The sequence below is a fragment of the Galeopterus variegatus genome, unplaced genomic scaffold (assembly GCF_000696425.1).
Source record: "Galeopterus variegatus unplaced genomic scaffold, G_variegatus-3.0.2 Scaffold1306, whole genome shotgun sequence".
Classification (NCBI taxonomy): domain Eukaryota; kingdom Metazoa; phylum Chordata; class Mammalia; order Dermoptera; family Cynocephalidae; genus Galeopterus; species Galeopterus variegatus.
Genome location: NW_007727417.1, coordinates 354,548 through 381,121, shown reverse-complemented (window position 1 = coordinate 381,121; position 26,574 = coordinate 354,548). Strand labels below are relative to the sequence as shown.

The 26,574-nt window shown below is 38.2% G+C and overlaps 1 protein-coding gene across 1 annotated transcript in view; it reads right to left on the bottom strand.

The window, feature by feature from the left end:
- Positions 1–26,574, bottom strand: part of LOC103593236 (chromosome unknown open reading frame, human C7orf72) — a 50,232-nt gene that overhangs the window by 4,242 nt on the left and 19,416 nt on the right. Inside the window, exons 3-8 of the mRNA XM_008576191.1 lie at positions 25,556–25,629; positions 21,447–21,585; positions 19,597–19,664; positions 14,735–14,776; positions 13,204–13,311; positions 1,709–1,816 (exon numbers count right to left, since the gene is read on the bottom strand). Coding sequence (XP_008574413.1) covers positions 1,709–1,816; positions 13,204–13,311; positions 14,735–14,776; positions 19,597–19,664; positions 21,447–21,585; positions 25,556–25,629 — 539 coding nt within the window. The remainder of the gene's footprint in view (positions 1–1,708; positions 1,817–13,203; positions 13,312–14,734; positions 14,777–19,596; positions 19,665–21,446; positions 21,586–25,555; positions 25,630–26,574) is intronic.

Sequence of the window (26,574 nt, the reverse complement as noted above, 5' to 3'; positions counted from 1 at the left end):
CTCAGTTTCCTTAACTGTCAAATGGAGATAGTAACAGTGGATTCCTGGGACGGTGACACGAGTTAGTAGCCACAACACATGGAGAGGGGTGCAGGTATCTGGGAATTACCATGTCAGCAGAAGGGAGTGTCAGTGTTAGGACGCTTGGCTCCTAACTGTGGCATTTATTTCGTGCTCGCTGCAAGGCTGTGGGCTCCTTGCAAACAGCGTGAGTTCTTGTGAGTTACTGAAGCACAATAAACACTTGCCGACTCAATGAAAGACATATATAGTAAGCAACAAATGGATGTGTGAATGAGGAGATGCACTGGGAACCACAGCCTACGAACCTCTTCACTGCAGCGGCTCCCTTTCACAGTTGCTGCATTTGGGGAAGTTTAAATCCCTCGGGGGAGGAGCTGAGGCCTTTTCGTGCTCGCTGCAAGGCTGTGGGCTCCTTGCAAACAGCGTGAGTTCTTGTGAGTTACTGGAGCACAATAAACACTTGCCGACTCAATGAAAGACATATATAGTAAGCAACAAATGGATGTGTGAATGAGGAGATGCACTGGGAACCACAACCTACGAACCTCTTCACTGCAGCGGCTCCCTTTCACAGTTGCTGCATTTGGGGAAGTTTAAATCCCTCAGGGGAGGAGCTGAGGCCGTCAGCCTTGAGGGTTACCTCCTCAGACAGCCACCTCCTCCCTGACCACAGAGCTCAACAAGCCCCCTCCCTAGGCACTCTCTCCTGTCTTCTTCTTCACAGCACATTTTACTATCCAAAATTATTTTACATCTTCAGTTCCTTGGGTGATTCTTTGCTGTCTTTCAAGGCAGAACTTAGTCTCCTGAAAGCTGGGATCTCTTCTGCTCAGCCCTGTGAGCTAAGAACCTTCAACAGTGCCTGGGCCAGAATGGGTGCTCAATAAATGTCAGATTCATGAATGAATCCTCTACCAAAAGAATGAGATCTAGGAGGAAAAGGTACCCTTTGGGGGAAGAACTGCCCTCCTCTCTCCCCCTGCCCCCACTGTCCTATAATGATAACTCATTCACTTGCACTGGGCCAGCTAGACCTGGTTCAGGCAGTATTTGCATTTTCAAAACTGAATAGTCTTTTTTGCAAGGCCAGGACTTCCATCAAATGCTTTCAAATTTTAGTTATAAGGAGCGATAATGTGCTATTCTCACACGCAGCTTCAAATAAAGGAGCCTTCAATAACACGTCTAAGGTCATGTTTTCAATTTGCAAAATGGGGTTTAAAAATATATGTGATTTTCAATAGAATCTTGTCTTTTATAAAAAAATTAGTTGGTTATTCACAACAAGTAAATAGGTGTCTCATGCAAGTGTGTTTCATGCATCCTCTGATGACAATGCAAAAGAATGATGCGTGTGCAAAACTGTGAGCCCAAGAGATGCCATCCCCTCATGCACCTTAAATATCTTCATATGCTCCTTTTGGCAGCAACAGTATTAATGTTAATTTACATCAATTTTTCAATGTAATTTTGGGTAAGAAATCGAAAAGGAAACATGCACAAGGCCTAATAATATTTCCCTCAGTAGGAAAATAATCTCTTCTCTCTTTTTTGGACTTGACACTTCATTTTTTAAACAATGTAAATTTACTCGGTATTTAATTGTTCTTTAATGAAATAACCATAATTAGGATTTCTCCCCCTAATGCATCTGAGCAAATTGAGTGATAGGACTTATACTTACTGGTGCAGTTCTGAATCTGGTGATGGGGTTGTTGATGGAATATTAGAATTTGCTGGGTGGGTAGCTGTGAAATGAACCTTGCCGGTGTATCCTGGAATATTTGCAGCACTAAAGTGAAGAGTTAAAAGATGGGGAAGAGAGGAAGTTAAAATAATGATTTGTGAAATAGTCATGGTAACTAGCACCCAAATGCAAAAAGTATAGAGAAGGCTGCAGTCTAATTTTTTTTTTCTAGTATAAGGTGCAGAACTTGGGCTGTCCAAACAGGAAAAAGTGCAGGCATAGGGAATGCAGATGCATGGATATTTAGATAACAGCTCTACTATTTTTCTACTAGCTTAAATCCGTATGTCTTTTATGTACATGGCTCACTGCTCAGTTCTCTTTTGTCATGAAGGAAGACCCCAGTTGTGGATGAAGCAGCAGACCAGTATTCCAGACACAACTCTGATGCTCACGCTGGTATTAACAAACATGCACTCATGTTTACGGCTGTGTTATTTTGATCAAATGTCTTTCTTATCACCATTCATGTACAATATTACTGAGTTCACATGATTTCCTAAAATTCATGTAAAGCAGCACATTAATTCTACATTGGCTTATTTAGTTTAATTCCACAGATTCTTCTGCTTCTCTGTCCTTTTCCCCACCAGTGACAGAGAGAGAAAAAAGGAAAACACAATAATTCAGGGAAGGTTCTTCCATGTGTGTAAGCCCTCTCTAGGCCAACAAGCATTCAAAAAGAAGATCTAAATGGGTAGTTCAGAAGAATATAAGAATAACTAATATTTTTGCCATTACAACATACAAAATGGTTTAAACAGATTACTTCCTAAAAGGTGGGTAAGGCTGAATGATAAGGCAAGGCCCAGTCCTGTCTGCTGCTAATGACGTGTTGCCTTACCTGCATGGAGCTAAGGAAAATAAGATTTAAATTGTATTTCAAGGAGTAAAAACACTCTATTTGCCGATTATGGGGCTCAGGCAAATAACACACTGTCTCTGTGAGATCGTATTGTGCTATGGCTTCACCCTGCTGTGCCTGCTGCAGAGGTGTAAAGTGAAAGGCTACCATCATGAATGTGCCCTGAGTGAGGCAAGGGCCAGACGTCAGTTTGCAACTTCTACTCAGCTCAGGAGTTTGTGCTTCTCATTCCTGCGGCCTGCCCTTGAGAGCATGACACCCAGTGGCATGGTTCCTTATTCAAAATTGGCATGCAGACAAAATGCAACACAGCAGCGACCACCCAACCTCTGCCTAAGGTGCAGAAAAGGCTCCTCTCTGGATCTCTCGGTTACATCGTTGTCTTTTCTGCACATCCAGCACGACAAAAGAAATGTTCTCCAGGAATCATCTTAGAAGTAATTTTCAAAATATGGAGTTTAAGGGAGGTTGCTCCTTAAAGTATCAGGTGACAAAGCTGACAGAAAACAGAAGTTCCTGAAATGGGTATACGCTCAAGGGCAGGATGAAGACTGAGACCCCAGGTCTCTCTCATCAGCTCTGGGACCTGGGCTCTGGGTGCAATCTCATGGAGCTTCACTGCTTCAGCATGACAGTGGGCAGAGATACCAACCTAACGGACTCAGGTGACACTGAAGTGGAAAAAGGGGTAGCAATTCATATGGCAATTTCTTGATGTCATTCCTACATTGATTATGTGTTAGTATCAGAAATGGTAGGGGAAAAATATGTACCAGGCAGGGAACTGCAGAATAAATCTCATAATTCTCTTTCAAGTGTGTAATTCTGACTCTGTTGATGATGGCTTATTGCTTTGCAGGCAATAAAAGTGGGACACCCTGGCACTAACAGAGTGAAAGGGAAATCACATCAAGAACAATACCAGAGTAAACAGTACAAATTAATGAACTCGGTGAGACTAGGAGATTAAAGCAGCTAAAGAGCAGGGGAAACCCACCACATTGAGAAGTAGCTTCCAGTTCTGGCTTGACTCTGCCCCTTACCCGCTGTGAGATTCTGCTCCAGTGCAGAGAGCTCTCAGGGCCCCAGCTCTGTCAACTGCAGCAAAGAGACCTCTTAGGGGCCTCTAGGGATTAAAGGAATCAAATGTGAAAGCAGCTAACAAATTGTTAGCACTTAATAGATGCCCAACTGATTTTAATTGAAATATAAGACTTTAAAGAAATAAAACATTTACTAAATAGGTGCCTTGTAGGTGGAGAATGCGCAGTTGATCCAGTATAGACAGCTGTAAAGATGCTAAGACAGGTGTTGATGCACAATGAAATCTCATGGGCACCTTTCAAAGGTGCCCGTGCCTGGCTCCCACCCTGACATTCTCATTTCATTAGTAGAGTATGGCCTGGAAATTGGGACTTCCAACAGCTTTCCAGATGATTCTGGTGTTCAGTGAAGTATGTTCTGGAGCCTCTGTTTCAGGATGGCATTTTCAGGTTTGTTGGAGGGACCTGGGGGAGTAAACTGAAGCTGCCAAATTCTAGGCAGTGCCCTTTAGGATTTCTTGGAATTTTCTTGAAGAAGTGTAGCTGTAAGTTCAAAAGGTAACCAAAAATGAGTCAAAATTATTCATGTGTGAGTCTCTCCCCCAAACATTCATTAAAGCTTCCATGCATGCTACAAAGGAAATCCCCTCCATGTGTGTGAGAGGTTTTTTCCACTACTTCTAAGACACCTGCAGAATTAAAATGCCACTAAGTTATAGCCTTCCATCAGACCAGTCAAGAAGTCAGAGAGATGGATGCAAGAGATTTGTCAATCATGTGAAGAGCTTGATATAAAATATTGTACAGCTTATGTGCCTCTGCGGCACGCAGGTTATGATGCTAAATGGTATCATACATTACATTATATTAATGGTATTATATCATATGACATCATATCTAATAATAACATGCCATGAAGTAGTAGACTGATTAGTTGCTTAGGCTTAAGAATGAATTCAGTTGCATAATAAACTGCCAAATATTTGAAAATGAAAGTCTTCACCCACATTGCTTCTAAATCTATTCCATTTAACCCTGGTGTGCAGGGACATCACAAGGGGAATTTTTGCCATCTTAAGTACAACACATTGACCTTATATGGAGAGAATACTTTCTGGGGGACACGTAAGAGACTGCTACTGGTAGGCAATATTATTTTTTAGCTGGAGGAAACAAAGCTATTAAAGATACTGAAATGAACAGGCTGTGAAATGGATTTCCAGATTAGTTGCAGGTTTGAAGAACTCACTCCAACTCCCTGTCTGACAGAAGGAGAACCCCATTTAGAAATCAGAATTCTTCATTTTTGTCTTTGTTCCATAGTTTCTAGTCCTTTGATTACCTTCTTTTGCACCCCTATTCTCAAATAAGTATGGATTTTGTTTACTAATGGATACATTTGAATATACATATTATTGCCTAAGTTTAAAATTTATTGGTTTTTCTTAACAAAGCATAATAAAATAGAAATTAAATAATTTCAGAAAATAAGGAAGTTTAGTAAGTTAGAAAAAGGTAGCACAGATGATGTATAATTAAACAGAAAATAAGGAAAATGTGGGGAAAACCATGTTATATGTAGAATGTATGTACTTGCATGTGGGTAAAAATGTAGGAATGCTTACAATTTCTTTCTGTATACTGTAGAAATGCCTAATACTCATTGATTGAATACCATATTCCAGGCACCCTTTTAAATGATTTACATGAATTGACTATTTAATTCTCACAATAACTGCATGCCTTAGGTCCCATTCTCATGCCCACTTTATAGATGAAGGAACTGAGTCAGAGACCAAAATGGCAAGTGGCAGAACTGGACCCCAGCCCAGAGACCTGAACTTTAGAGTCAATGTGATTGAACTAGATGGGAAAGACATTGGCAGAGCTCCCAGCCTAGCCAGGGGAGCCTTTTTGGTCAGAGTGGACTGAATTTAGTCAAGGTTTGGGTCAATGTTCAAATCAATGTGACTGTTATACTGCTTTTGTTTTGTTTTGTTTTGTTTTTTTGTGGCTGGCCGGTGCAGGGAACTGAACCCTTGACCTTGGCATTACAAGGCCACACTCTAACCAACTGAGCTAACTGGCCAGAACATGACTCTGATATTGTGGAAGTGTATACTTGGTCTTCACCCCTGTCTCCTGAACTGACAACTCCTAAACTCTTTAGAATCTCCAAAGTGCTGAGTCTTTTCATCTGCTAGTGATGGCAGCTTCCAGATGGGGGAAAGACCAAGGTGGGACTTTCAGTCTCACCCCCAACCTCTGGGGAGGGGAGACGGACTGAAGGTTAAGCTGATCACCAGTGGCCAGTGACTTAATCAATCATGCCAATGTAATGAAGCTTCCCTAACAACCCAAGAGGCCAGGGTTCGAAGAGCTCAAGAGCTTGTGAACACATGGAGGCTCCTGGAGGTTGGCATTGGGGGAGGACATGGAAACTCTGCGCCCCTCCCCCACACCTTGTCCTATGCATCACTTCATCAGTATCTTTTGTGATGTCCTTTATAATAAACCGGTAAATATAAGTATGAGCCCCACTATGGGATCTAACACTATCTCTGCGTAGATAGTGACGAAATGCAATTAGGTGACACCAGATGGCACCTGCTGTGGAATTGCTGGTGTAAAGCTCTTTTACCTGCCTGTAATCCTGCTGACCCCTCACATACCAGGTTGGGTCACCAGACCCCATACACGCAGGTCTACGAGCTAGGTAACTGGCAAACAGGTCCTTGGAAGCCGTAGGTTGGAAAGCATGGCTGCGCAGAGCGGATGCCCAAGGCAGACACCAGTCAAACCGCAGCGCCATGCATGCACACCAACTCCACCCCCCCCCCAATTTGTTTACCGAACCACCCCCAACCAGCCCTGAGTTGAGGGGAGCCTAACTAAATTATTCTATTTCCCAACAGCTGGCTTGCTTGCTGGGGGGAGAAATTCTCAAATGCTTGGTCACAGAAATAGGTCTTTTGTGTCAATTTTTGCTTTCCAGGTGAATAGAAAAAACATGATTTGTGTTCTTCCCACTCATACAGTGACAGTCTTTTATTTAGAGCTATTTTATATTGGGGACTGTTCTAGGCAGAGATCAAGCAGGCCTGGCTCCCGACAGCTTTCAAATTAAGGAGCAAATTTTAATAATGCACATCTAGAGGTTTAAAGCACCCAAGTGGGCAAAGACTTTAGATGGAAAGTCAGAGAAGGGAGCATGAGGCAGACATATTTAACTGCAGGGCTGCCCTGACCTGTCAGCGTATGATCTTAGCCCTGAATTGAAGCTTTCTGAGCCAACCTCATGCATAATCTGCCAATTGTCAGGGTGACCGTCCATCCCTTGAAGGACCGGGGGCAATGATCACATCACAGGTAAAGTGCTGGCATGATGCCCAGCACACAGTAGGTGCAGAATCAATGCAAAAGAATCAGTAGGTGCGAGGAGAGGGGAAGCAGGACTGGAAGGGTGGGAAGAAAGCAGGAGAAAGAGGAGGAGCAGAAAGGGTCCAGGCTTGGACTTTGGGGGACTCGGCCTGCAGGACTAGGGAAGAGAGAGGCTCCAGAGAGCTCTGTGGGGGGAGATGTTGCTAGAGAGGAAAAGACAAGAGGTCCATAGTGAGTTGTGATTTGTCTGATTCTATTGTTCAATGAGACAAGCACGTAAAACTAGAAAATTTTGTAATGACTTTTGGTCATTGGTCTGTGTTTCTGTGAATGTCTGAAAATGTTGTGGCCCCAAGATATTTTTCAGGAATTAGAGTTTTATTGTTATTATTACCATTACCTAGTGGATCTACTTTTGTTCTCCTCTGTTCTTAGAATTGTCACATCTTCCATACAGGAGGGGATGTAGAAATCTTTTTATGCTAAAGGTGAGGCTGAAGCCTCAGGAGCCAGTTGCCTGCCAGAAGCGAAAGGCACATTTGTGGTGCATTAAGGGCGAAAGTTTGCCCTGGAGATTAGGAGGCCCGTTCTCTTAACTGCTCTTCCCCACTGATGAAATGAGTGATCTAGGGCTCCTTAATGCTATTTCCTCTGGCCTCAGCCTCCTCATCTGCAAAATGGGAATAGAATTGGTTCCCCCACCTCTGGCCTCATCACACTATTTTGAAAAGCAAATGAGAGAGTAGATGTGAAAGTACTCTGAAAAGGCAGAAGTGCTGGGCTCATGTAAGGAACTACTATTCATAGAGTTATTCTTTAACCTGAGTTGTGGTAAGATTTTTTTTTTTTTTTTTTAAAGCTGCAACACAGCCCAATGACTGGCAGGAGGTCTACCTTTTTCCTTCTCAGACCTTCACCTGGGGGTCCATTTTGGACAATTCATTTTTATTTGCAAATGCTTCTTCACAGAAATCACTGAGGTACAAGAGCACGCTAAATATGAAACCACATGGTGTTCTAAGATCAAAGGTTACAACTTAGTGGAGGCGGAGGCGGCTGCCTCATTTGGAAAAACAAGTGAGTGGTGGCTGCAAGCTCCAGATTCGGGATAGAAGCTGTGGGCTCCTGCACCAGCTGCTTCATCCACCCTGTTCCTGGAGCCTGGGCCTCCCCTCCGCTGAGCCTGTTTCTTCATCGTAAAAACCAGAATGAGATGTATGAATGTAAGATCCCACATAACTGTAACACTGACAGTCCCTGCAAAAGGAATAGCACTTCTAGTGACTATGTTTATTTTCTAGGAAAAGGCAAGGATTAAATGCTTTTGGATTCTTATTTTGCACAGATCCGCCACTACAAATCATTCAGTTATTATGTGCCTTGTACTGATGACTCATGACAGCAAAGCACTGAATTACTAAAAGGAATTGGACTTTTCTTCAGCCTTATTTATTGAGCTCTTACAAAGAACATGGTTTTTGTATTAAAGAGAAAGAAAAAGAAAAAATAATCAGGTTTGAAAAGAAGGGGGAAAATCCTTATCTTGGTCTTACCTTAACTTTTCTGCTTGACACAGATTATAAGTGGGGGTGAGTTTGTATCATCTTTTAAAATTTATGAACAGTACCAAGATTCAACAAACAGTACATATTTGTTGAAGAAACAAAATAAGCTTTTAGCTATCCTGAGTTTCAATAATTTCTGTCGAACCCTATGGATATTCTGGATTCTCCTAAACTAGTCTAACTTATAAGTTAGAAACTGCAGTGGAAGCTGCATTAATATTTTGAGTTCCTTTACTCTAAATGCCTTTTAGTAACTGGGCACGCCTGCTAGATTAGAAAATATTTTAATTTTAATGAGAAAACTCATGCAACAATTCCATTTTAGGGATTCATTCTACCATAATACATGTATAACTGCAATGATATATGTAGAGGGTGTTTTTGCTATATTGTTCACTGTAGGAAAAATACTATAGTCGGAACGTGGTTTATATAAACTTGATATAGTCTTGTGGTGGAATACCATGCAGCCACTAAAAAGATTTTAATATGGGAAAAATGTCCAGTGCATATTTTAATCTTACACACATGTACTCACTCTATATATGCATGCATACACAATACACATCTACATACACACTGCAGTCATTCATAGATGCATGGGAGGAAGTCTAAAAAATATCAAACTTTTAGTATGGGGATTGAAAATAGAAGTGATACATTACTTTTTACACTTTGAAAATACTTGAATTATGTTTATAATGAACACATTTGGAAGAAAAAAAGACGATGTTTGATGAGTTTTAATGCTAGCATTGAAGGTGAGCATAAATATATAAAAGCATAAACAGTGATTCCACTATAAATTTATATAACACTTCCACAAAATGATTTAGTAATATGCTTAAGAATGTTTATATATATTGATCACAGAATCCATTTTGAGGAACCGCCCTTAAGTAAATAATTCCAAATCATGAAATATTTAAGAGCTTTTGAGAGAATTATTTATTGTAGCAAAAAATAGAAACAATTTACATATGTAACCTAAACGAGCTAGTCAGTTACAGTACTTCTACACAAATAGAAATTATGATGTGTTCACGGAAACAGGTACCCGCCATACTGTTGTAACGTTAAGATGGTAAAATGTTTTATGTAGTATGGTTATAGCTATAAAAATATACAAAGCAAGACTAAAAATGTATGTGATGGATGGAAATGTGCCAAAATGTTAATAATGGTTATGTTTTTGTGTGAGAGTTTGGTTATATTTTTATTGTTATTAATTTTTCTGTACTTTATAATGATCAGATTCAGTTCTACAATAAAACACCACCCATAGAAAAAACACTGGGCGTGTCAAGTGACTTGGTGACCAGAAAACAAAATCAACTAATGAGGGAAATCTGAAAAACTTTTGCCCTGTAGTGAAATTGGTGATTCTAGTGATGGTACCACTTGAACTCAAGAATTAGTGGCCTTACCCTTGCCTGAAATATGGCTTTTATTGGGGGCATTTCAGGGAACGCTGCATATCTTGCTGGCCATGATTAAGTACCATCAATTATGAGGAAAACCCTGAAGATAATAAATATTTTCTCTTTAAGAACTTTTAAGATGAGAAAATTCAGGAAGTCATATTTGTGTTTGAATGGGTTGGCACAAACAAGTTTATGTGTTTCCGGGTTTTGGACTTTTCTCACGACACAATATTCTATGTACAAGGATACTTCAAAAATTTCATGGAAAAATAGAATGAAAAGATAATACAAGTTTTTCCCTGAACATTTTGAAGATCCCCTCGTATTCTTCTGTATTTTGCTTTCCAGGTCAATGCGGCACTGTGGAAACTACATAATACTTCGTTTAGAGAGTCATGTATATGTGACAACACTATAAAGCATAGCAAGCAAAGGACAGGCACAAAGTCTAACGGTAACAACTTCTGGGTCAGAAATCCAGATGCTGAGGTTTGTAGGGGCACACAGAATATTTAAAAGGTTTTAGGGCCGACCCTGTGGCTCACTCAGGAGAGTGCGGCTCTGGGAGCTAGCAAGCAAAGGACAGGCACAAAGTCTAACGGTAACAACTTCTGGGTCAGAAATCCAGATGTTGAGGTTTGTAGGGGCACACAGAATATTTAAAAGGTTTTAGGGCCGACCCTGTGGCTCACTCAGGAGAGTGCGGCTCTGGCCGCGGGTTCGGATCCTATATATTGGGATGGCCGGTGCGCTCACTGGCTGAGCGCGGTGTGGACGACGCCAAGCCAAGAGTTGCGAGCCCCTTACCGGTCCCCGCCCCCCTCCCCCGCAAAAAAAAAAAGAAAGATTTTAGTAAAATTCTGTTCCTTAAGCTAGGCTGGGATACACGGGCATTTATTTGTTATATTATTTTATATGTTACATGTGACTTTATGTTTTTTTGCATTTATAAATATTTCATGATAAAAATGGAAAACATTTCTTTGTGTTAGAACGTTGTGTTAAAAATTGAAAACCGGTCAAAAGAAACTTTGCAAACTCGGAGGCCCTCTGGTGGCCAAATAAGATAAGAACAGCTAATATGTCTTCAATTCTTTTACCTGATCCGCTTACAATTTCCCTTCTGTAAAATCAGAAATTACCTTTTTAATTTTACCAATTTTATAGTATGTATATTTTACCACAATTTAAAAGTAAACAATTTTTAAAATAAAAAATAAATTAACAGCAAGATGAGATAGAGTGGCATACTCCCAAATTTATCCAATTTATATCGTATATTTTTACATCAAATTTTTAAAATGCTGCCACTCTGTTCTTCTCACTTTCTTTGAAGAATGACCAAAACAGATATGCTGTGATTCTTTAGCAAGAACGTTTCATGAAATATTTTAAGATTCAACTATATATTTCAAAGAAACTATTAAATTTTTATGCCTGAAGAATATTTAAAAATGTGTTTTATTCCCATAGTTTTCTTTTAAAATGTGTTGAATGATTATGTTTAATAGAATAATTTTCTGGCAGAATTTATGGAAAAATCTTTCCTCGGGATCGGCACAACAGGATTCCCTCAACTCCTACGTGTGAAAGTGATTTCCTTCTATAACTGTGCTTCAAAAACACTAAGCTGACATTTTATTAGACTGATCTCATACTGCTTTATATTGTAATAATGTGTGTACAGCTGTTATCTGTCCTCCAAGCCATATAGCTATTCAAGGGCAAAGCTTTAGTCTTGTTTATCTTTATATTACCACTGCTCTTAGCACAGTACCTGGAACATTTTAGGAACTCAATTTTTTGTGGATGTTATTGTTGAATTACGTAGGCTCACTAAATTCTTGAATGAGATGAATCACATAACTACATTTTAAAACTAAAATGAGTTTTGAAACATCTTTTATAGTTTGGCCAAGCAGTCAAAAGATTTAGAATAGAATAGATAACAGAAAAATTCAAAATTATTGTAGGAGATAGTATGGCATTTAAAAAACAACAGAATATGTCTGATGGACAACTAATGGGAAATCTAACTAATTTGTCTCCTGGGTACAACTGATGTTTTAAAAAGACAGAAATTAATTAACCCTTAAAATATTATTCTGATTCATGCTATGGCCTTGTATGAAATCTTCTGCAAGATTTGTCAGTTGTTATAGAATTATGATGATGGTGTAATGTCCCTGATTTTAGGCCGCTCAGTGGCATAATGAAAAGATAACAGGACTTCAACTTCAAGCCTGTCTTGTGAGTCCTAGAGAAATAATTTAACCTCTCAGCCTCAATATTCCCACTGGTAAAAGTATATGTGTGTATATATATATATAAACACACACATATACTACATTTAAAACAATAAACATATAAAAATATATATGATATAAAACAATAAATACATATTTTATAACATATAATGTATAAAATATATAAATATACAAAGACTGTGGTGATAAATTCCAAATATCAAAGCATAGTACATATGGCACCCTACCCTCCTCACCCCCAGATTACTAATGCACATCTCCCTTCACTGTTATCCCCTTGCCTCTGACAATGATCACCCTTCCGGGGTCATTAGACTACCTGCCATCTGCCCAGACCACTGTTCTGGAAGACAATACTCTATTACTGAAAAACTCATGCATCTTGTTTTTGAAGAAGAGCCCAGTTTTACTAACTGCAATGATCACCCTTCCGGGGTCATTAGACTACCTGCCATCTGCCCAGACCACTGTTCTGGAAGGCAATACTCTATTACTGAAAAACTCATGCATCTTGTTTTTGAAGAAGAGCCCAGTTTTACTAACTGCAATAACCATCTGTTATTGGTCATCTATGTCTCAGATGCTTTACAAACGTTATTGATTCCCCCACCATCACCTTGCTTGGTGGTGTTTTCCTCCACAGGTTTCAGGCAAAGAAACTGAGGTCACAGAGATGAAGTGACTTGCTTAACACCCCCAGTGGCGTCGGTCCCCTAAACTGTAATCTCCTTTGTGACAAACTACATTTCATTCAGGTAACAGGTATCTTCCTTCTCAAGCTATGTTCGATAAGAGGCAATTTTTTATTCCTTCACTTATAATAAGGCCCATCACCACATTTCATCCTTAACAATAAAATAAGTGAAATAGCTCTGAATGGAACTCACCGACTCGTGCTTGTGTAAAGAGGTTGAGAGCGCCGAGGTGTGGCGACAGATGTGATGTCCCCACAAGGGTTGTCGACATCATCAGCATTGGTCGACTGCACGTGACCACTGTTGGCGTGAGAAGAAAAGGCTTGTATTTCTTTAAGAAGCATAGAAGAAATAGTTGAATAGTGTTCTAACTTCCAAAGGAAATTTTATTTGCCAACATAAATCAAAAGCTCAAAAGGCAAATATTAAACCATGATGATGGAACAATTTGCCTTCAAAAACTAAAGGTGATTTTCTCTTCTTCAGTGTAATATGTGCCATGTTCTTTGATCTAAAGATCGGGCCAGAGTGAGAGCAACCACTGTTTTGAGTTTCCACGCAGAGCACAGGCTGTTTCTGCAGCCCGGGACAACTCCTTCACCGAGACTGGGTGGAGGCGGGGGGCAGGGCGGGGCTGGCATCTACTAGAGACAGTGAGACTCCTGGGCGGGGGGCAGGAATCTGTGTAGGTGCCAGGTGCAGGCGAGCCTGCACAACTAGCCATGTGTCCTCAGGGCCTGACAGAAGGTCCAGCGGCTCAGTCGATGTCGGTCAGTGTCTCGTGGACTTCTGGGACTACTAGTAGAAACCCCAGTCGACTCTAATGTAGAACAGAAGAGGCAGTCGTGGGATGGTGGGGGACAGGGACTAAAGGTCCAGACCCCTCCTCCATGTTCTTGCATCTTTGTTCCAAGGTTATTCTTCGATATAAAAAAGAGGATACGCCAAAAGGTGGCTAATGCACTTCTTTGCCATCCGTGGAAGGCCAGAGTCAAGTGCAGAAAAATAAAAGGGGCCCTCCTGCACTTCAGGCTCAGTGAGCCATTATACCATTCTCCTCAGTTACCACAGTGTTTCCAGTTGTCAGCACCCAGTAGTAGTAGTTTCCGAGACGTTTTATTTCATAAAATGACCTATGTGGGTATACAGAAAAATACTGCTTCTTTGTCTTTTTTATATCAAAATCAAACCTTTGATAGAATTGGCTGACATTAATCAGGCACTCTGCCAGGAAAACATTAGAAATCTGCTAGAACACATGCATTGTCTTTTTTTTTTTTTTTTTTTTTACCTTTTTGTCTTTTTTTGTGACCGGTAACGGGATCGCAATAGGTAACGGGATCGCAACCCTCAGTGTCGCGTCTGTACCGCAACCGGCAACGGGATCGCAACCCTCGGTGTCGTGCTGTTTTTTTTTTTTTTTTTTTTTACTTTTGTCTTTTTTTGTGACCGGTAACGGGATCGCAATAGGTAACGGGATCGCAACCCTCGGTGTCGTGCTTGCACCGCGCTCAACCAGTGAGCGGACCCGTCTGTATATGTGATCCGAACCCTCGGCGGGAGCGCCACCGCGCTCCCAAGCACTGCACTCTACTGAGTGCGCCACTGGGCTGGCCCCATACATTGTCTTAAAAAGCTGAATTACAAACATGAGTGAGCAGAAAGTAACTACAATTTAGATATAAATCAAGTATTTTTTAAAACATTGAGAAAAATTACTTACGTATAAAGAGGAATATATTTACTTCTAGAACTTGGACTCACGCTTAGAAAAAGAGAAAACGTGCAGTTGGGTTATTGATATTAAGTTAATAAACATTAAATAGTATATTGCTCTAAAATGAAGTCTTCAAAGATATCTCATAGGCATAGACCTCTAAAAGTTTGTCATTTTAAACAGAAATGATTTAAAGATGTAGTTTGCCTTTTCCTGAATGTCATATAAATAGAGCCACACAATATGTAGCCTTTTGAGTCTGGCTGCTTTCATTGAGCAAAATGTGCTTCAGATTCATTCCTATCATGTGTTGCATTTGTCCTTTTTTATTGCTGAGCAATATTCCACCACATGGGTGTATTCTAGTATGTTTATCCATTTACCTGCTGAAGAGCATCTTGGTTGTTTCCAGGTCTTGGAGATTATGAATAAAGCTGTTATAAACATTTCCATACAGGCCTTTGTGTGGGCTCCTGGGAGCAACATTTATATAGAGGAAGGCCCAGGGTAAGCAATACTCTCAGGAATTCTGAGGTGCGGCAGTACTGACTGAGCCATACATCTTTTCATTTATCACAGCTGACTTGTCACCAAAAAAAATATTTTGTGTGTCCATATAAACTGGAGTAAAAAAATATATCAACTGGGTGAGCTATTTGCTATTTTAAAACATGATATGTAAATAAAAGGATTCTAGGAAATTTTTTTAAAATTAACATTCACATATTAAGAATTAGTACTTAAAAAGTTACTTTGCTTTTTAAAAAAGATAATTGAATGGGATTATCAACAATTTCATCTTGCTGTATATACAAAGATCTTAAAATTTTTAAATGCTTCATTATTTTATTTAAATTATTTCCATTTAATTTATACATTGGAGTCTATATTGGGGTAATTTACACATTTGACAAAACCATATTTTAAATAATCTTTATCAAAAATCTTACACATTAGTTTTAGATATGGCTCAATAAAATGTAAGCTTTCTGATATGACTTAATATTCTTCTCCATTTTGTCACTATTTGCATTTCCAGATCTAGCAGTCAAACTTGACTATAGCTTTGGATATTTACACTTCATTATTTTTTTTCTAATAATAAAAGCAATCCTTTTTAAAGGACATTTTATACTAGTTTTATGAAGTGGTGTAATTGTCAGGGATTTGAAAAATGTTATCCTCTATATTGTTTTTCCAAAACTGAAATTTAGCAAAAACTGTCATTAATTTTGTTGACTGTGGACAAACATCCCCTACATTTTACTTTGCAATCAATTGTGATTAGGTAAATATAAAATTAAATGTAAAAGATTAATTCTCCCACTGAGGTGATCAAATTGACCATCATAAAATCAGAAAATCAGATGAAACTCCTGGGAGCAAAAGATGGAATTGTCTCTTCCTGGACAGCATGTATTTTTCTTATGTGATTTCTCTTTGTCTTACACTGTTCTTCATAAATGGCCATAGTATTTGTTGAAAATGCATAGTTCTGTTTTAAAATTCCATGTGATTCACTCATATTTTCTATTCTATTTAATTATTGCAAAATGCTGGTTGTGATAAACCACTAATAGGTTATAACCATTTAACTATTTAGTAAAGTGTACTCACTAAACTGAACTAGGGTAATTGCTTACTCATGTTAAGAAAATGGATCCCTAGCTCATATCATATGTAAAAGTAAATATCAAGTGATTCAAAGAGATAAATGTGAAAGGCAAAACTTCAAGTATTTTAGAGAATAGTAAGAAAAGAAGGGGAATATCATTATTATTTCAGTGTTGGAAAAAGTTTATTAAAAATTCCACAAAAATAACAAGATCTGAAGGAAAATATAGATGAATTCAGTTACATTAAAATTCAAAACTTCAGTTCAACAAAGAGCACCTTGAAATAGAAAAAGTTACAGGCTTTAAGGAGATACTTCGATGCATGCTTCCAATAAAGGATTTGTATGCGGAATATATTAAACATAACATTTCTACAGTCAATAATGAAAGACAAACAACCCAGCAGCAAAAGGGGAAAAACATATGAGAAGGTAAGTTTCAGATGTGAAGATTCAAGTTAGTCATAAAATTACAAAAAATGATTACTAGTGATCGCGTAGTTGTATGTTAAAATTATAATGAAGTACAATTTCATACTCATAAGACTGGAATTTTTTTCTATGCATTGGCCACAATGTGTAGTAATGGGAGCATAAGCTCTGATGATGGGAGAGTTTATGGTAAAACTCATTTGGAGAAGAATATGGCAATATCAGGAAAGTGGAGAAGTCATACCTCTTAACTCAGAAATTTGTAATGTAAGAATGTGTATATAAAACCCAGAAATATTTTTATACTTGGGTATGTGAAGACATGTACAACTATTCCAAGTGCCACAAAAATCAGAAAAAAATTAAATTATGAGAATGGATGAATAAAATGTGGTATATCCATTCAGTGGAAGACTATACAGCAGAGAAAATGAACACCAGCAACCACAGATGTCAACTTTTATGGATCTCACAAACACAATACTGAACAAAAATGTTAAGTTGCACATGTACACATGTGAGTATGATACCACTTATATTGAGCTTATAAACAAAAAAACCAACACTATGTATTGGTTAACAATAACACATATGTTTTAAAGAATGAAAAGAATGCATGAAAATGTGAAACGTCAAATCCAGAAGAATCGTGACCCCTGAGAAAGGTAGATGTGCTTAGGAAGAAGTACATGGGGGGGGGTCTCATTGTGTTGGTAACATGGGGGGGGGGGGTCTCATTGTGTTGGTAATATTTTATTTCTAAAGCTGGGGGAGCAGATACATAGATTAAATCATATTATTATTTATACATTTTTGTATATACAAAATATCCCAAAATATATTAGAAAAATAAAAACAGGGATGATAGAAAATAAAAACTGTGCTGTGGATTGTGGTCAGAACAAAAATAAAGAGACAAAATAGTGACATTTTCAAAGGCAAAAACACGATGTTTTTCGAGACTAAATGTACAAAATTATAAGTGGGGAATTTTCTAACATAAATAGAAAATAAATATATCATAAAAAAGTTGATAGAAAATAATTCATAATCCCTTTTATAAAAAGTACCTGGATTATTGCAACTTTGCAATGGTTCATATCAAATTGTGTATAAAGCACTCCCTATTTTAAAATGATTGTGGCACATTTAACATTCTAAATTGTAAGCAGGGTTGAGAGAAACAAAAGCAAGCAGGTGACACCGGGTGGCACTGGGAACTGGGATTTGGCACTTCTTCCCAGGCACAGGGGTGTTTTGTTTGTCTGAGGGTCTCTGGAATGCTCTCCATCAAGATACACACTTTACCTGTCCCTCTAATCCATAAGCTAGAGTTTCAGATTCTTAATGATAAATACATGACAGTGAAAAATCTAGTGATGGGAACCTTATGACATTGGCATAAAAACAGAAATATGGACCAATGGAACAGAATAGAGAATCCAGAACTCAATTCAGGTACTTAAATAGCCAACTTCTCTTCAACAAAGGCACCAAGAACATATATTGGGAAAAGGACAACTTCTTCAGTAAATGGTGCTGGAAAAACTGGATATCCATGTGCAGAAGAATGAAACTAAAACCATACCTCTTGCCATATACCAAAATCAACTCAAAATGGATTAAAGGCTTAAAAAGACCTGAAAGTAAAACTCCTAGAAGCAGAAATAGGGGAAACACTTCAGGATGTAGGACTGGGCAAAGACTTTGTGAATAAGACCCCAAAAGCACAAGCGACAAAAGAAAAAAAAATAAATGAGATTATATCAAACTAAGAAGCTTCTGCACAGCAAAGGAAACAATAAATAGAGCGAAAAGACAACCTACTGAATGGGAGAAAATATTTGCAAACTTACATCCAACAAGGGGTTAATATCCAGAATATACTAGGAATTCAAACAACTTCACAGTAAAAATTTAAAAAACAACCAAATAATCCAATTAAGAAATGGGCAAGGGAGCCGAATAGACATTTTTCAAATGAAGACATACAAATGGCCAATAGGTACATGAGAAAATGATCAACATCACTAATCATCAGAGAAATGCAAATCAAAACCACATTGAGTTATCTTCTCACGGCAGCTAGATAGGCTATTATCAAAAAGGCAGAGAATAACAAATGCTGGCAAGGATGTGGAGAAAAGGGAACACTTTTATGCTGTTAGTGGAATGTAAATTAGTACAGCTTTTATGGAAAACGGCATGGAGTTTCCTTAAACAACTACAGACAGAACTGTCATATGACCCAACAATCCCACTGCTGGGTATATATCCAAAGAAATGGAAATCATCATGTTGAAGTGATACCTGCACTCCCATGAGTATCAAAGCTCTATTTACAATAACCAAGATATGGAACCAACCTAAATATCCATTGATGGATGACCAGGTAAGGAAAATGTGGTATATATACACAATGGAATACTCAGCCTCAAAAAAGAATGAAATTCTGCCATTCACAGCAACATGGATGAGCTTGGAGAAAATTATGTTAAGTGAAATAAGCCAGACACAGAAAGAGAAATACCACATGTTTTCACTTACGAGTGGGAGCAAAGAAACAAAGAAAGAAGGAAAGACTACAATAAAACATTGAACTTTCAGAAGGAGAGAACAGACTTTAAGGGTGAGGGGAAGGGAGGAAAGGGAGTAACTAGGTAAAGGACACAAAAAGTAATTACAATTTGTAATGACGAACATGCTAATAATACTGATTTGATAGTCACATACTGTATACAAATACTAATAGTCAACTCTATACTCCATAAATATGTATAATAAATTAAAAATAAATTAAAAATAAATAAATCAAACTTACAAATTAATTGGCTTGATTGGTGCCAGGAAAGATCTTGTTTGAAATCTGTCCCAGAGTCCACCAACCATCTAAAATCATCCAAAATGGATAATATAAAATAAAAATGAACAAGTTATGATCATTTCTAGTATACAACAGTCCTCACCACATCACTGCCGAGCCCCAGGCTCTCCATGAAAAGCCCTGTCCACGCATCCCTAGCAACTCCTGGGTTTGCTTCGAAGCCGCTCCTGGTCTCTGATCTGCCCTCAGATTCCCAGTTTCAACTTGTTTTCCCATGGCTGGTATCTGTCCACATCCTTCAGATCGAAGCCTGTGTGAAAGGTCTGGTTCTGGCTTTCATTCTAGATAGCGTTCTCACTTGGATCCGCCATATCCTAGCCTCCACAGCCCCAAGCCAGTCTCCCCTTTCCAGCCCAGCCCAGATCCTGAGCTTTGAACCTTGTCTTGCCTGGCAAGGACTTTGGATACTAGTGTAATTTAGCAACAAGAAATATGTAACAGAATTACCAGTTTTCACAAGATACTGAAAATATTTTGAACTACCTTAGAAAACGTCGAAAAATAGTTGGACAGAACCATACATATTTTTATTGTCTTTCAACTGATTTTAACTTTTGTATGAAAATCCCAGGTTTGAGTCTTTAAATTGAAGCTATGTTTTTCTTCTCATTATCACTTTTCTCTGTAAAAGCTGAAGTTTTACAAGATAATGTGGGCTTCTTAACCTGGGCTCAATGGACCTCTTAGGGGTCTATGTTAAAAACTATTGTAACATAATTTTATTTTTAATCTTATGAATTTTAAGTATTCAAAAATTTCATTATGAAAAGTAGGCCAATGGCTTAACCAGACTTGTACACAGTGAGATACAGCACAAAAGGATGAGGGAAGCAATGGAAGCAGAAGGTGCTTTGCAAGCACAGATCAGAGACACACAACCCAGAGCTGAGAGGTCAAAACTGAAAGCTGGGAGGAGACCCAGAGAATGTGCAGCATTTCACTTGGCATAGAGAGAGCGGTGAAGGCAGTGGAACTCTGCTTGCAGAAGATAGGACTTGGGAAGGAGTAGGGCAGATCTGAGGATCTGCGAGAAGTCCAGCAGAGACAGGCTAGCACACAGTGTTAGTGGGGGCTGGGGGGTGTGATGACTGGATGACGAGTGTAATAGCAAGAGGTAGAGAACAGGGAGCGATGAGGCCAAGGAGGATGTTATGGGCAAATAATGGAGAACTGGGTATGTGTTGTGTCAGGGAGTATGGGTTTTATTTTATACAAAATGATGGGTTTTATCAGTGGAGTAACATGAACAGATTCCCACTTTAGAAAAAGTACTCTGGCTGTGGAATAAATACAATAACTGATGTGATGAACTCGATATTCAGAAATGAAAAGAATGGCCATCTCTACTGACCACTTGGCATGCTTTGTTTTATCACATAATGAGAGATAATCTCAGATGGCAATCTATGACTCATGAATCTTCCCATGTTTGCCTTGAAAAGTACAGAGGTAAGTTCTGGATCCTCTTTCAAGAAGTATCTTCAGCATAGGTGCATTGGTTATCTGGTGGAATCATTTCTCCCTCTCCTCTCTATTATTCACTCATTCTTTTACAATTGTAAAAATAAACACAGTCATTGCAAATGACTTTTGAGAAAGAAGTTGTCTTTAAACAATAAATAAAAACTTTTAATAGTGATAATATTAAAGTATTTTCAGTCATTGATCACTTTTATGATCATGGAACTTATGTAATAACAATAGAATAATCACTATTGTGACTTAAAGTTTGGAGTTCAGTTCAGTAACAGTAAGAAACACGTCACTGCTCAGGGATGTTCACTGACCTGGGTTACTGCTGGCTCCCTTTCATATCTTTTCTGCGTAAAGCACTGTGAGATGAGGTCGGCAGCTTTTTCTAGTGTTGTTTCTTCTGGATCAAGTTTTGGTGGGAGCATCTTGTCCCAAGGAACAACTTCATAAGCTCTATGAAATTATTAAATAAGGACATTTTATGAAAAACACATATTCAATCGATAGTTTGTAACAATATCATATACTGTAATAGGCAGAATTCTAAGATGAAACCCAAGATTCCTGCCCCTTGATGTGCACACCATATATAATCAGCTCCCCTGGAGAGTGGGCACAGCAAGTGAATACAATATGTGGTGCTGCTGTGATCTGTTACTTGATGGTAATATAGATTGTGACATGTAATTAAGATCCCTAACCAGTTGAATTTGAGTTAATCAGAAGGTGGATTATCTTGAGTGGGCCTGATCTAAGTAGGTGGGCCTTAAAAGAGACAAAAAACAGCAGCAGATGCTCTTTGGCTTTCCTTGAAGAAACAAATCATGTCAGTCTTACAGCTGCAAGGAACTGAATTCTGCCAACAACTTGAATGATCTTGGAAGATGAGAACTCAGACTCAGCTGGTACCTTGATTCCAGCCTTGAGTGAACAGTGAACCCAGTTGGGACATGCCTGGACTTCTGACCTACAGAACTGTGAGGAAATAAAAGCTGCTGAATTTGTGGTTATCTGTCACACCACAGTAGAAAACTAGTGCATATGCTTACATACATCTTACAGTTTACATAAAAATTAAAAAATTAAAAAATAAAATTCATTTGACTTTCATAGCAGGGCAGGAAGACCATTAGTTTTCTAATAAACTATGGCTTAGAAAATTAAGCTTGATTGCTTAAGGTCAGTTGGCTCTTGATGGTTGAAGTCAGGATTCAAATCCAGGTTATCTGCCTCTGAAGAGTCTGTAACTTTCCCACTATTCCACATTAATACAGCCAAATTGCACAAATTACGAGCATGGTACAAGGCATCCAGCAGTCCTATTAAACGCAGTTACTATATATACATGAATTTGGATCTAAAGGTACCATTTTGTATTTGGAATTTTGAAGGTTGCTCTTCTTTTTGACATACATGACAGACCCAGTGAAACTGACTCCAATTTGATCCTGAATAAAAACCAAACAAACAACAACCCTCATTCCAAAGACTGCATTTTGACAAGATGGATAGAGCCTGGTCCTGCACCTGCTTTATCCAAACTTGGGGTTAAAGCTGATCTTTCCATTCTGTGGGCAAGGAATATCCTTCCAAAGAATCTCACTGTTAGTCCAAGTCAGTTTTCAAAGAATGACCAGCGATCCTCATTCCTTCGACAAATATTTATTCAAAGATGACTATATTTCAAGGACAAAAAAGTGAATAAGGACTAAAATACAAATTATATTTACCACATAGGAGTGCTGTGAAAATTAAATAATATAACACTATTGGTAAAGTTAAATAGCTCAGTGATGAGTCTGTAGTGTTCTTATTGTGTGTGAATACATTTTGAACTCACTCATTGAAATTACTGTCATAAACAAATTTAAATCTAATAAAATATTTTTAATTTTAAAGAAATACTAAATCTAATAAAATGTTTTAATTACAGCCAAGACTTAAATGTTGCATAATATTCTAACTTAATATCTGACCAGAATTGTACTCAAGGAATTAATCTGTGAGTTGAAATGAAGCTTGAAAGATACCTCAGTGTTTGAGCCTGTGATATATTACATGAATATTTTATGGAATTTTCTGTAGAGGTTATAAAAGCCATTCCTTTATGTTTTTAAGAAATATTACTAAATATTTTGATTTGATACCTGTTGGGATTTTTTTTTGGTAACAAACTACTATATCCTGAGCAAGAGTATCATGACTTCAACCAAAACATTAACTCTTTCTAAGATGACCACTGGAATATTTTTTTCCAATAAAAATCGAGAAAAGAATACAATAGGAAATGAACCCAAATGCCAGAGAGGAATTTAGAGGTCACTTGGTTATAATCATTCATTTTTGAGATGAGAAAATTGAGGACCAAAAATATCGGAGGATGTCAAAATGCGATATTCAGCAATAAGACATGTTTGGAGCCTTGTAATTGGAATCCAAGACTGCCGTGAACAATGCTCTTTCAGTGTCTGAGAATGAAATCCAACTTTATATCATATATTTATATTTTCATAATCCCTCTGGATTAGTAGGCATTCATATGCATATTTCATGAAATTATATTTGGTCATGAATGTGCCTTCAATTTGAATGAAAAAATGAAGTTAAAATGTAAAGCAAGTCTGCAGTGCTCAACATGGAGAGGAAGGGAGAGTGGGCAGACATGAAGTGCTTTGCGGTACACGCATACTGTTATTTCTCTGTTCTCAGCGCTGCCCGTCTCCTCCTCTCCATGCCGTGTGTCTTGGCTTCCACTCATCCCTCTGCTGCATCCTAAATCCTCTGGCCAAGCCAGTTATGCATTCTCGGGCCTCATCTTACTTGACCTATTTGTGTGATGTGAAACCGTTCATCAGTTCCTCTTTCCTGAAACACTTTCTTAATTTGCCTTCCAGACACTAGGCTCTCCTCATTTCCTTTCTGCATGGTTGGTTGCTCCTTCTCAGTCTATTTTACTGGTTCCTCCTCTTTTTTCCTGTTTTTTAATGTAGGGATGCCGGAGCTCAGTGCTGTTAGCCTCTCTGACTGCCCTTCTCCTTGGTGTTCTCATCCAATCCCATGGCTTTCCATTCCTTTTTGTAAGCTATGATACCCAGACTTATTTCTGTAGCCAAGACTTCTATCCCAAACTTTGGATTCACATATCCCACTGCCTGCTTGGCATATCCATTTGGATTCTAATGAACATCTTTATGTTCAACATGTCTAAAACTGACTTTTGATGTTTTCCCCCAAACTTGCTCCACCTGCCTTCATCTTGTTAGGTAATGGCAACTCAGTCCACCAGCTACACAGGCCAAAACCTTAGAATCATTCTTGACTCCTCTTTTTTTCAAATTCATTATCTCCAATCAGGAAATTGTGTTGGCTCTACATTCAACACATATTCAGAATTCAGCATTGCTTACAACTTCCTCTGCTACCACCCTCACCCAAGCTACCATTACCTCTGTCCTAGATAACAGCAGTAATTTCCTAGCTGGTCTCCCGGCTTCTCCACTCATGCATTCTACCCTGAACACAGCAGCCACCATGATTACTTTGCTATATAAGTCTGATCTTTCCACTTCTCTGCTAAAGCCTCATGTCACTGACAGCAACCGTCCTGGTAACTGCAGTTGCTTAGAGTGCCCTGTAGGATCTGGCTCCTGGCAGTTTCTGACCTCTTCTTTTGCTACCCTCCCCTCCTCATGCCCTTCTCCAGGCACTCTGGCCTCTGGTTTTTCCTCAACACCTTAAGCACACATCTGACATGGGGCTTTTGCTCTGTATTACCTCTGCCTGGAATATAGTCACTCCAATATCTGCACGGCTGCTCCCTCACCTCCTCCCAGTGTCTGCTCAAAACTCGTCACTCTCTGAGGCCTCCCCAGACTTCCTGTTTATTACTAAAGCCGGCTACACCATACACGTGGCACTCCTGATCTTGTCATGTTCTACCTTATTGTTTTTTTTTTTTTCATAGACTCATCACCTTCTAAGATATGGTCTATTTACTTTTTTATGTTTTTTGCTTACTGTCTGAGAGCTCCTTGAAAGCAGAGATCTTTGTTTTATTCACGGATGTATCTCACAGCCTAGGCGGCACAGACTCATGATAGGTGCTCAATACATTACTTGTTGAAATGAATTCTCCTGTAAGCTTTCTCCACCACTGTTCTCTAGGAGCTGTGCTCTTATCTCCTTTCTCTTTCTCTTTCATTGTTTCCTTTCTGTTTTGGTTTTATTCTTCTATTAAACATAGGAGTTCTTTAGAACTCTTCCCTGACGTGTGTTTTAACAATCAACATGACTATATAAAAGTCCGAGTTTGATGTTCTCTGAATTACTTATAGGATCCAAGATATTTTAGGCACAAAAAGGATGTGTCATTAGGATAATGAAACACTTTAAAAATCAAAAGTCTAATGGGAAAAATGCTTACTTTTGTGTAGAGGATTTGTAAAATGAGTCCTTTGCATTATATTTCTTGTTTGGTTGAACCAGTTCACTATCATCCTAGAAGGCATAAATAATAAGTTAAAAGTCACCAAGTATAAATGGAATTGCTATTGTTTTCTATTCATTGTGTTTTCTTTTTTCCTCTTTCTTCATATTTCTTCTTTTAAGCACCTCTTGGATTGACCACATTTAATGCTGCCCTATTATTCTTCTTCTGTTTTGGAAATTCACATTCTGCTTATATTCTCACAATGGTTACATTAAAATGTACAAAATGTATATTAAAGTAAATAGAAAGTAAGACTATTATGAGAAAGATTTTTATGAGAATTTTAGATGTTAACAAATAATTAATTTTAGTGCCATGTAATTAAAACATAAAAAGATGTCTTGTCTGTCCTGTCTTCTAACACAAGGAGATTAGTTCTGAGATAATTGCCTTTCTCTATCTTCCATATTATTTTATCAAAATTATTTAATTATTTATTATTACAATAATTATTATTACTATCTTTATAAATGGTCACTATTTATTTAGATTTTCCATAATATTTTACCAATTCTTTTTCTACTTTTGCGTTTTTTTAATCCTCCTTATTTTTTTCACTCTGAGTTCTTAGTTTCATTTTCTTTTTGCTGAAGTTCAATTTTCAGCAATTCTTTCAAGATGTGAACTTCTAGTCCTAGTTTATAACTCACCCTTTTAAAAAAAATTTTTATATTCATTTTAATTGACACATTATCATTGAACACTCTGGTGGGGTACGACCTGATGTTTTGATACATATATATGTTCTATAATAATCTCCAATTAGGTCCCCAGTTATGGAAGTTAATGTATCCATCATCTCATGCGTTTACCATTTCTTAGTGGCAAAGACATTCAAAGCCTCTCCTCTAGCTATTATGTAATATAAAAAACTTAGCTTTTAACCATGGTCACTCTACTGTGTAATAGAACACCAGAACTTCTTCCTCCTATCTAATTGTAATATCATACCC